Raw genomic sequence first — 12,087 nt, forward strand, 5'->3', positions numbered from 1 at the left:
TTACAGGAAATGTACTGTTTATGAAAATTGTTATCCGATTAAGCAGTTACAGATTCTGGAATATAAAATTATTGCTCATCAGAAAGGGCACTGTCTGTTCCTAAAATCAATTATATCTGAAAGAACACATATTGCAGAAATTTGTTATATTCCAATTCTGCTGATCTCTGAAAATAATTAAACATTGAAGCTATTGTCATAATCTCTATTATTAATAAGCAACATCAAAACAGTTTAATATCTTGCAAACAAAACTTGGTTTAAAATAAAACTGGCTTATAACTAACTTCAATTTCTCTTTGACTTTGTCCAGAACATGGTGCTGGGTAGTTGACAGGAATCACATGGCAAGGTTTCTCATCTGGCATATCTTCTCCCCAACTGTTACCAAAAATAGCTATTTCTTCTGTTAACAAACCTAAAAAAAATTAAAATAATTAAACTTCATTTGATAAAAATAAATGGTCCTTGAAGTCTAGAGTTTCCCCTTGAATAAAAATGAAATGGAAAAGTAGCAGGTCATAATTAGTGGTCATTCATTGAAAAGTGAGCTAATCCCACAAGACTTTCTGCATTCAGTCAAATTTGCATGAAGACAGCAAGATTCTGGTGTCAGGAACACCAGTCATTGACTGCTTGCCATTGTGGGAGTGGAAGCATCCTACTGCAGGGCATCAGGTTAGTTTTAAAAGTTAACCTGTTGTACACTGGCACCAGTGAGAAGCGTGATATGAAGAAACATTAGACACATTCACAGACCGGGCTAGAAATTAAGTTATATTTCACTGAAAATTTTGTGAATACATACATTGTCCTGATTTAAGGTTGGGTAGAAGCTTTGATGAGGAGTATGAATGAGAGTATGAAAATTAAGGGGTAATGAATGTCTGTAGATAATGGCATCTGTGCAATGGGAAAGGAAAAGATGGATTCGTCTTTTTGGATCATGAGATGTTAAGCACCAGATGTGGTGGCCGTGGGGCAGGTGTCCCAATGTCACCGTGCGTCATTTAGATTGTCAGTTCAGCGGGCGCCCGCTGAACTGTCAAAGGCCTATTAAGGCCATTAACAAAGTAATTAAAGCTGTTAAGAATGCTGCCGGTCCAACCTTAAGGTTGGCGGGCAGGCGAAGAGCCCAGGCGGCCTTCACATTTTTCATGAAACCTCATCCACAGGTGGGGTGAGGTTTCATGAAGGGTTTATTAATTACATAAAATTTTTTGAAAAAAATAATGGACATGTCCCAGCTCATGTGACAGTTTCAATGAGGGGACATGTCCTTAAAATTTTTTTTTACCTTTATTCCATTTTTCAAAACATAAACTAATCTCTCTGAGGCACCTCTATGCCTCAGGGAGATTTCTGTGCTCTTTCGCGCGCACACGCAAAAGAGCGCAGGCCCCGACTCAGGGAATCCTTCCCCTCGCCCGCACAGGGAGCATCATGTTGGGCGAGCCTTAATTAGCGGTGCGTACCCGATCAGGGGCGCCGATCGGGTTCCCACTCGCTCCCACCCACCCTGGCACAACCACCCCCGACAGGGGGAAATTTCTGCCCAATGTTTATGTTGCTTTTACTTTGCTTGTTACCATGAAGGTCTTAAAACATGAAATCATGTAGCACCATCCTTTCAGCTATTCACTGGAAGTTCAAACTTTTTAAAAAGTTAAGTCTCTATAAGACCATAAGACCATAAGACATACGATCAGAAATTAGGCCATTCGGCCCATCGAGTCTGCTCCACCATTCAATCATGGCTGATCAACCCCATTCTCCCGCCTTCTCCCTATAACCTTTGATCCCCTTACCAATCAAGAACCTATCTATCTCGATCTTAAATACACTCAATGACTTGGCCTCCACAGCCTTCTGTGGCAATGAATTCCATAGATTCACCACTCTCTGGCTAAAGAAGTTTCTCCTCATCTCTGTTCTAAAAGGTCTTCCCTTTACTCTGAAGCTGTGCCCTAGGGTCCTAGTCTCTCCTACTAATGGAAACATCTTCCCCATGTCCAGTCTATCCAGGCCTTTCAGTATTCTGTAAGTTTCAATCAGATCCCCCCTCATCCTTCTAAACTCCATCGAGTATAGACCCAGAGTCCTCAAACGTTCCTCATATGTTAAGCCTTTCATTCCTAGGATCGTTCTTGTGAACCTCCTCTGGAACTTCTCCAGGGCCAGCATATCCTTCCTGAGATACGGGACCCAAAATTGCTCACAATATTCTAAATGTGGTCTGACCACAGCCTTATAAAGCCTCAGCAGCACATCCCTGCTTTTATATTCTAGTCCTCTCGAAATAAATGCCAACATTGCATTTGCCTTCCTAACTACCAACTCAACCTACAAGTTAACCTTAAGAGAATCCTGGACTAGGACTCCCAAGTCCCTTTGCACTTCAGATTTCTGAATTCTCTCCCCATTTAGAAAATAGTCTATGTCTCTATTCTTCCTACCAAAGTGCATGACCTCACACTTCCCCACGTTGTATTCCATCTGCCACTTCTTTGCCCATTCTCCTAACCTGTCCAAATCCTTCTGCAGCCTCCCCACCTCACCAATACTACCTGTCCCTCCATCTATCTTTGTATCATCTGCAAACTTAGCCAGGATGCCCTCAGTTCCTTCATCTAGATCATTAATGTATAAAGTGAAAAGTTGTGGTCCCAACACTGACCCCCGCGGAACTCCACTAGTCACCGGCCGCCATCCTGAGAAGGACCCCCTTATTCCCACTCTCTGCCTCCTGCCTGACAGCCAATCTTCTATCCATGCTAGTACCTTGCCTCTAACACCGTGGGCTCTTATCTTTCTGAGCAGCCTCCTGTGTGGCACCTTGTCAAAGGCCTTCTGGAAGTCCAAGTAGATAACATCCATTGGCTCTCCTTTGTCTAACCTACTCGTTACCTCCTCAAAGAATTCTAACAGATTTGTCAGGCGTGACCTCCCCTTGATGAAACCATGCTGACTTTGCCCTATTTTATCATGCACTTCCAAGTATTCTGAAATCTCATCCTTAATAATGGACTCTAAAATCTTACCAACGACCGAGGTCAGGCTAATGGGCCTGTAATTTCCCGTCTTTTGCCTCACTCCCTTCTTAAACAAGGGTGTTACATTAGTGATTTTCCAGTACTCTGGGACCCTCCCTGACTCCAATGATTCCTGAAAGATCACCACTAACGCTTCCACTATCTCTTCAGCTATCTCCTTCAGAATTCTGGGGTGTAATCCATCTGGCCCAGGTGATTTATCCACCTTTCAGTTTTCCTAGCACCTTCTCCTTGGTAATGGCCACCATACTCACCTCTGCCCCCCGACTCTCTTGAACTTTGGGGATGTTACTCGTGTCTTCCACCGTGAAGACTGACGCAAAGTACCTATTCAGTTCCTCCGCCATTTCTTTGTTCCCCACTACTACTTCTCCAGTGTCATTTTCCAGCGGCCCAATGTCTACTTTTGCCTCTCTCTTACCCTTTATATATCTAAAAAACTCCTGCAATCTTCTTTTATATTACTGGCTAGTTTACTAAGGAGATGATAAGAGTATCTGTATATGTCTACATCTACTGCATGGACTGTAACTTTGCCATCATAAGGGACCAGCCTGTACCACTATCTGGCTGGCAAAAAGAGCAGTTGGAGAAGGAAGAGGAGAAGGAACAGCATTAGCAGTGTTGTCCATCAGTGCCACTAACTATCAGGGCAGTAACAAGCAGCTCATTCAAAAATGCTTCATGTGAGCAATCCCTCCTATCCTAAATTCACCAATATTTCTACAATCCTAATCATTACTGTCCATACTATCACCATCCTCATTGTCTTCCTTCAGCCCATTCATTTGGGTCTTACTCTCACTTCACTACAAGTAGAATGACCAATACCAAATACATATCAGAAAACAACTTACCCAAAAGAAAACAATTTACCCAACAACTCAATTCTATATGTGCAAAATATTTAACAGTAATAATTCAGAACCACCTTAATGCTTGTCTTGTGTGCTCATTTATCTAACCTAGTGCTCTTATGAGGTCTATTCCCAGTGGATATAGCTTGGGAGATGGAAGGCTGGGTAAGCTTCCATTGAGGGCAGTCCACATAATCGTGCTGGACAAGTTCAAGTAGCTCTGGGCATTGAGGGCCCGGCTGAAAGCTGCAGAATTTTGTCATGGGCTGGGGCAATCTGGTCCTGCTGGCTGTATGGCACTAATAAAGTCATTGAACTGGGTGGCAGGATAGCAGGCATGCTGGTATCCTGAGTGAAGAGTGAATCTATGATGGAATCAATGCCTTTCTCTAGTCACCATACCTGATTACTCCTATGGCTCTGCATAAGCCCAGAGTGCAGTAATGATGTGATGCTCTGGGAGCCGTTGACATTTCCCCACAGCAGATATTTAAGCTTCCACCGCAGTAGCATGAGGTGCTACAGAAGCTCTATCATGATGGTACCACTGTTCTGATCATGGAGCCAACCAGTCTCTCCAATTTGAACAGAATGCTCTCCACAAAGCCTGGACGGAAGTTGAAGTTTGACTCATCCATTCTCTCAGCGAATGTAAGCCTGTTAGCAAGTTTCTAAGAGCACTTATCATTTCCTGGTGCATGGCCATCAGCTGGGCACTCAAGCTCAGCATCTGAATCCACTGCACCAGAACATGCATGCAATCTGCAACATGGTGAGATGGCACTTTCAGTGCACAATCCCACTGCCATATCTACTGCATAGGAGTGTCTGGTGATCAATCATGTGAAAACTCTTCCTCTATTCTATCTTCTTAAGTGCACATAGTGCCTATCTCTGAGCTGATGCTTGCTGGGGTCAGATTGAGTGACACTGCATCTGCAAGAATGTTGTCCTCCTATACCTTGAGTGGCACAGGGACTTCCACATTTTGTACATATAGAGTGAAGGAGAGTGGCAAAGGTTAGCTTCTGGTGTGAAGGGTGTGCTGGTGAAAGCATCTGCCGTTTATCATCCAGAGTGTGTAGTTTGAATTAGAAGAAAGAAGTTAAAAAAAAGAGGTTAAGTTGTGATCAAAGCCTGCTTGACATCTCTTCCAGTGTTGCCAATAGTCATGGTCCATGACGTTTACCCTTCTTGTAAAGGCCACCTTAATTTCTGCTCAAGGGTAACACATGTAGAGGTGGGTTCTGCCTCCTCCAGTGGTGGTTTCTGGTCTCAGATTATGGGCAACATCTCCTGAAAGAAAAGCATTGTTAATGTGATCCCTGTGAGATGTTAGGGAAAATGTCAGTTGTGCTGGAATAGTTCGTCTGTAGTATATTAAATGTGAGATATGGAGAGGTGAGGTTGGAATATTGATGAGAGTATGCAGTTAACAATGTATGGGTATGTGGAGGAGGTGCAGGGGAGAATAAAGGAAAGCAGGGGAGGAGAGAAGTGAGACCAGAGGTGGCAGAGATATGCAGAGAGAATAAAAAGCAGTACTTTTATATTACCAACTCTGGAGACTTCACTGAATGCTTTCATCCTTGGAGACATGTACTGGGAGCAAACTTCTAGGCATTGACCTCTTCTCATTGGTGGCACAGATATTGCCTGGAGGACTTTCTGCTGCCTGGAGGGGAAGAGAACCTCCTTCCTTCCTGATGTCCACTACCTGTATCAGGGCCTGTCAGTGCTTATTCTAGCCATTTCTTTCTTCAGAAAACATTTCTTTCTGTCTGCAGCCAAGTGCACTTCCTTTGAAAAGTGCTGATCACATTTAAGTGGTGTCAGTCAAGCTTTATTTCCATTCCCACGCCCCCCCACCCCCACCCCCCCACCCACCCCCACCTCCCCACCAACCCAAACAGGCATGTAGCTAATCATAAATTCTGGCTGCGTACCTGCCACATTGTGGGATGGATTTCATGTTCCTCGGCAGGGTAAGGGAGGCAGAATGGAAAGTGAGCGGTCTAGTCGCTCATGCCCCCACTGTATCAACTCATTGAATCAAGCATCATCGGATGGCCAGCTAGTGGCAGTCCAATGGGAAGTGCAAAAGGGGGCTCCACTCCCAATTGGAAGACTATGCAGGGATGTCATGTGAAGGGGTGGGTTTATACCATTAACAGAAAGTTAGTCATAGCTGCCAATTTAAAGGTCCCCATTCTCTCAATCTTGCTTTATTTGTTATGGCAAGCTCCAAAAAGTTTTTAAAATGGGTTTAAAAATATACAGATGCTGCCACCTTCCCCAGCAGAATCTGCTGCTACATTATGGCAGGCGAGTTTCTTCCACCTCTGTGCCACCTCATCATAGCTGCGTAAAATACTCAAAGGATTTCACATCCGACTCTCGAAAAATGCAGTGGGCAATGAAAAATTGCAGTCAATTGAGTCAATAACAAGCTCGTTCTTAGTCATTTCAAAATGGCAGGTGGGCTTCTGATTTACCCGTGAAAAGCTAGGAACAGTGGTAAACAAAGGGATTTGGGGATCCAAACATACATCACTAAAATGCAAGAGGTACAAAAAATTGTTATCAAGGCTAATAGAATTCTAACCTTTATAACTAGAGAGCTGGAATGGAAAGGGGAGAAGGTTTTGCTACAGCTATACAAAGACTTGGACAGTCTAATGTTAGTTCTGGGAACCACACTTCAGAAGGTATATATTAGTCTTGGAAGAAGTGAAGCAAACGTTCACCAGACTGTTACCAAGGCTCCAAAGGTTAGATTAGGAGGAGAGATTATATAAACTGGGTTTACGTTACTTGAATAGAAGGTTAGGGGGCAATTTGATTGAGGTTTTTAGGATTTTGTAAGAAATTGATAGGATAGATTGAGAGAAACCCTTTCCACTGGTGCAAGAGTCTAGGACAAGAGACATAATAACAATTTGCATTTACATAGTGCCTGTAATGTAGTGAAATGTTTCAAGGCACTTGACAGGGGGTCACTATTAAACAAAATTTGACACTGTGACACACAAGGAGATTTTACAGCAGATGACCAAAAGTCTAGTCAAAGAGATAAGGTAAAGGAGGAAGGAGAGGTAGAGAGATGCAGAGGTTTAGGGAAAGATTTCCAGAGTTTAGGACCTTGACCGCAGTAGACACAGCTGCCATTGATGGAACAATTAAAATTGGGGATGCTCAGAAAGTCAGTATTAGAGGAGTGCACAGATAGCTTGAAGGGTTATAGAGCTGGAGGAAATTGCAATGATAGGGAGGAGTCAAAGTCATTGAGAGCTTTAAAAACAAGGATAAGAATTTTAGAGTTGAGACATTGCTTGAGTAGTGGTGATCAGGGCTTTGTGTGAGTTAAGAGATGGGCAACAGAGTTTTGGATGACCTCAGGTTTACAGATTGTGGGCATGGGGGAAATGCCACAGTGTGTTAAACTAACTAAGTGTTCTCTGCAGTGCTTCCAAGGCCAATACATCGCTTCTAAGGTGCAGTGTATGGAACAGTGCATTAGTTTAACCAGGGCTTTGTACAGCTGTAACAAAACTTTGTCCCTTCTTTTCATTGTTATTTATTAGTCCTATTATTCATAATGGAAGAAAAATAACTGAAGAAGTGAAACATGGGAAATGTAATCACAGTCCCTCAGATATTGCACATCAGTAGTGGCTGGAATCTTCTTCTCCCAGTAGGAAGCGAAGAAGGAGGTGGGCGAGCCTGAGAAGTCAGCGGGTTGGCTTCAGGACCGATACCCGACGGCTTCCTGCCCCCATTGGAAATAAGTTCTAGGTGGTAGACCCCCCCCCCACCCCTCCACTTGAGCCCCATTTGTGGCCAATTAATGACCACATAAGGGCCTCTTCCCACCTCCACTGCAAGCTTGTCAGCTCCAGGCAAGCCTGCCGACATGCAGTCTGCATAACTGGTAAAACTGTGCAGGCTGCATGTCAGCTGGAATAGGGGGCCACTGATCTACACTAATGCATGATCGAGGACAAGGACATGGGCAGAAAGGTGGTTGCTGACAATCCCCATGGGCCCCCTCCTCCCAGAGCCCCCACTCCATGAGCACCCCCATCTGCACTTACCTTCTTCTTGGGTCGCTCCGCGATCCTGGGACTGCGGGCGATATTGTTCTGGCAGCAGCCAATGCCTGCTCCATGGCACAGCTGTGTGCAAGAGTTGCCCACCTCTGATTAGCCAGCAGCTCTTGGTGGGCAAGAGGTTGTCTTCCAGAGTCCCCAGTCTGGATGAAGGCCCGCTGCTGTCAACTTAACTGCCTGATGGGCAGAAGATACGATGGGCCTTCCTCCTCAGAGTCAGTGCGAGTGCCTCGTCACTTTTTCAGTCAGTGAGCAAGACACCTACCAAGAATGGAAGATTCCTTCCAGTGTACTTTTTAAAAACTAAAAACTTCAGATTATATTCTGCTCAGTTTCTCTGGAGGAAAAAGCTACTTCTGTGCTATACATTGCCATTACACAGTTAAAATTATGGGATGAGCCTCTACTTCTTGCTGCATTGCATTTCTTTTACTCTGTGAAGGAGGATAGTGGAGAAAATGTTTAAAGAGACAACTGCACGATCAGGAGCTCCCAATGAGAAGCCGCAGTAAAAAAGAGCACAGGTCAGGAACAGGGCTATGATAAATTAGCTCACCACTCCACGTTTTTTTAAAATAAGGACCTTTTGATATACCCAATAGAAATGACTTTAGCATTTGTTGGATGCCGACAGAGGAGATTTGAATGACAGCGTACCAAAAAAAACATGCTTTTGCACATCATGGGATAGAAGGTATCAGTACCTATGTTGAGATATCTAACATTTGTTTTGGATTGGGGGAGAGTGGATTTTAGTAAAATAAGGCAGGATCTGGCCAAGGTAAACTGGGAACAGTTACTTGTGGGGAAACCTACAGAGGAACAGTGAGGGGTGATCAAAAAGGAAATGGGGAGGGTACAGGCTCAACATGTTCCCTCTAGGGTGATAGGAAGGAGTAACAAGCCCAGAGAACCATGGATGACCAGAGATATTCAGGTTACGATGAGAAGGAAAAGAGAGGCTTTTAGCAGGTACAAGGGAAGCAAATCAGCAGAGGCATTAGTGGAGTACAGACAGTGCAGAGTGGAGCTTAAGAAAGCAATTAGGAGAGCAAAGAGGGGATATGAGAAAGCTCTGGCTGGTAAAAGCAGGGAAAATCCCAAGATATTCTATAAGTATATCAATGGGAAGTGGATAACCAGGGAAAGAGTAAGGCCCATAAGGGACCAAGGGGGCAATCTATGGGTGGAGCCAGAGGACATTGCTAGAGTGTTGAATGAATACTTCGCATCTGTCTTCACCCAAGAGAATAAGGGTGAAGGTATCGAACTCGGGGAGAGAGACTGTGAGGTTCTTAAGCAAATTGATATAGGGAGTGACAAGGTATAGGTGTTGGCAGGCTTAAAAGTGGACAAATCTCCAGGTCCGGATAATTTGTGTCCCAGGCTGCTGAGGGAGGCAAGGGAGGAGATCGCAGGGGCTCTGACCCAAATTTTTAATTCCTCTCTGTCCACGGGAGAGGTGCCAGAGGACTGGAGAACAGCTAATGTGGTTCCGCTATTTAAGAAGGGTTGTAGAGATAAGCCAGGGAACTACAGGCCAGTGAGTCTCACATCAGTGGTAGGGAAATGATTGGAGAAATTTCTGAAGGAGAGTATCTATCTCCACTTGGAGAGGCAAGGTTTGATCAGGGATAGTTAGCATGGATTTGTCAGAGGGAGGTCATGCCTAACAAATTTGATTGAAGTTTTTGAGGAGGTGACCAGGTGTGTAGATGAGGGTAGTGTAGTTGATGTAGTTTATATGGACTTCAGCAAAGCCTTTGACAAGGTCCCACATGGGAGACTTATAAAGAAGGCAAAGGCACATGGGATACAGGGTAATTTGATAAGGTGGATCCAAAATTGGCTTAGTTGTAGGAGGCAGAGGGTGATGACAGAAGGATGCTTTAGTGACTGGAAGCCAGTGTCCAGTGGCGTACCACAGGTATCTGTGCTCAGTTCCCTATTATTTGTCATTTATATAAACGGCATAGATGACTATGTGGGGGGTAGGATTAGTAAATTTGTGGATGACACAAAAATTGGCCGGGTGGTTAACAGTGGGTTTGAGTGTCTTGGGCTATAGGAAGATATAGACGGGATGGTCAAATGGGCAGATTAGTGGCAAATGGAATTTAACCCTGAAAAGTGTGGGTGATACACTTTAGAAGGAGTAATTTGACAAGGAAGTATTCAATGAGCGGCATGGCACTAGGAAGTTCTGAGGAACAAAGAGACCTTGGCCTGTGTGTTTATAAATCTCTGAAGGCAAGGGGGCATGTTTGTGGGGTGGTGAAAAAGGCATATGGGACACTTGCCTTTATCAATCGAGGCATAGATTACAAAAGTAGGGAGGTCATGTTGGAGTTGTATAGAACCTTGGTGAGGCCACAGCTGGAGTACTGTGTGCAGTTCGGGTCACCACATTGTAGGAGGGATGTGATTGCACTGGAGGGGCTGCAGAGGAGATTCACCAGGATGTTGCCTGGGATGAAACATTTAAGTTATGAAGAGAGGTTGAATAGACTTGGGTTGTTTTCGTTGGAGCAGAGAAGACTGAGGGGCGACCTGATCGAGGTATACAAGATTATGAGGGGCATGGACAAGGTGAATAGGGAGCAGCTGTTCCCCTTACTTGAAGGGTCAGTCACAAGGGGGCATAATTTCAAGGTGAGGGGCAGGAGGTTTAGGGGGGATGTGAGGAAACGCTTTTTTACCCAGAGGGTGGTGATGGTCTGGAATGCACTGCCTGGGAGGGTGGTGGAGGTGGGTTGCCTCACATCCTTTAAAAAGTACCTGGATGAGCACTTGGCACATCATAACATTCAAGGCTATGGGCCAAGTGCTGGTAAATGGGATTAGGTAGGTAGGTCAGGTGTTTCTCACATGTCGGTGCAGACTCGATGGGCCGAAGGGCCTCTTCTGCACTGTGATTCTGTGATTTGTCCAAGATTATATCGTACACAGCTAAATCAAATTACCATATTCATGTTTCCTTGATCTAACATTTTCTATTACTTACCATAACTAGTGTATAAGTCATCATGCATATTTCCATTAAAGTTGCCACATAGTCCACATATTTTTCCAACATAATCCACATTCATCTTTATGTAGACTCCTGAGCTACCATCCCATGCCATAGAAAATCCATGGTGATGTCGAACCAGTATGTATCCAGCTATTTGTTCAAACTTTAGGTTTCCAATAATGTATGGCAGCTGAACACTGGGGAACAGAAGTAGGAAAATTTGAATTTACACATTTTTAAAAGATAGATAGCCCAGTGTTGTTAAAACAGAACCAATATTGTGTTATTGTGATAGCATCACACTAACTTAACAGGGCATATATAACTTTGTTTATGACTCCGAATAAATAGTGATGCTCATAAGCATCCTATATAATTTTAACAATAGCTATGAATGAAGGTATGAAATAGTTAGGACATAAGTTCACACGCAAAATTTCCAATTTGGTGAGGCTTAGATTTCATCCTGGCCATCCAATTGAGAGGGTAAATCAAGGAAAAGTGGTTGCCACAGGGATGGTAAGAAAATTGCAGGCCATCTTCACCCTTGGGGCAGGATTTTAGTCCCGCGGAGGGCGCGTGCCCAACCCAAGGCATAAAATAGCGTGCGGTGACGTTAGGCGAGTGTCCCGATGTCATTATGGACTCGCATGATATTTCGGTTGACGGGTGTAGGTGAGAGTCAGCAGTGCGCCAGCTGACAATTAAGAAGTCTATTAAGGCCCTTAATCAATTAATTTAAAGTTATTTTTCGCTGCCCATCAGGGCTGTTCTAAATTAAACCCCTTCCTGTCTGTAACAGAAGGTAAAATCTACAATTTTTCCTACATTGCTTGCAATTTCTTGCTCTGACCTTTAAAAGTTTCATGTTTAAAGGCTCAATTGATAAGTTAAAGTGCTTTTTCACACAGGTGAACAATATTAGAACTTGCTACTAGTACTTCTTCTGATACTTCTGTATTTGATGATTCTGTCTCCCTATACATTGTCCCTCAGCAGCCTTGCTGCCTTATTTACACCAACTACAACATTCAGCATTAGAATTCCGATAACAA

General features: G+C 43.9%; 1 protein-coding gene across 1 annotated transcript in view; it reads right to left on the reverse strand.

Annotated features, from left to right (window-relative positions):
- The window catches only part of otog (otogelin), a 322,018-nt gene that overhangs the window by 298,852 nt on the left and 11,079 nt on the right, over window positions 1-12,087 (reverse strand). The window contains exons 5-6 of the mRNA XM_078549607.1: window positions 11,024-11,229; window positions 288-418 (exon numbers count right to left, since the gene is read on the reverse strand). Of these exons, the coding sequence (XP_078405733.1) occupies window positions 288-418; window positions 11,024-11,229 (337 nt within the window). The remainder of the gene's footprint in view (window positions 1-287; window positions 419-11,023; window positions 11,230-12,087) is intronic.

The sequence above is a fragment of the Cetorhinus maximus genome, chromosome 9 (genome assembly GCF_964194155.1).
Source record: "Cetorhinus maximus chromosome 9, sCetMax3.hap1.1, whole genome shotgun sequence".
In the NCBI taxonomy this organism is placed as follows: domain Eukaryota; kingdom Metazoa; phylum Chordata; class Chondrichthyes; order Lamniformes; family Cetorhinidae; genus Cetorhinus; species Cetorhinus maximus.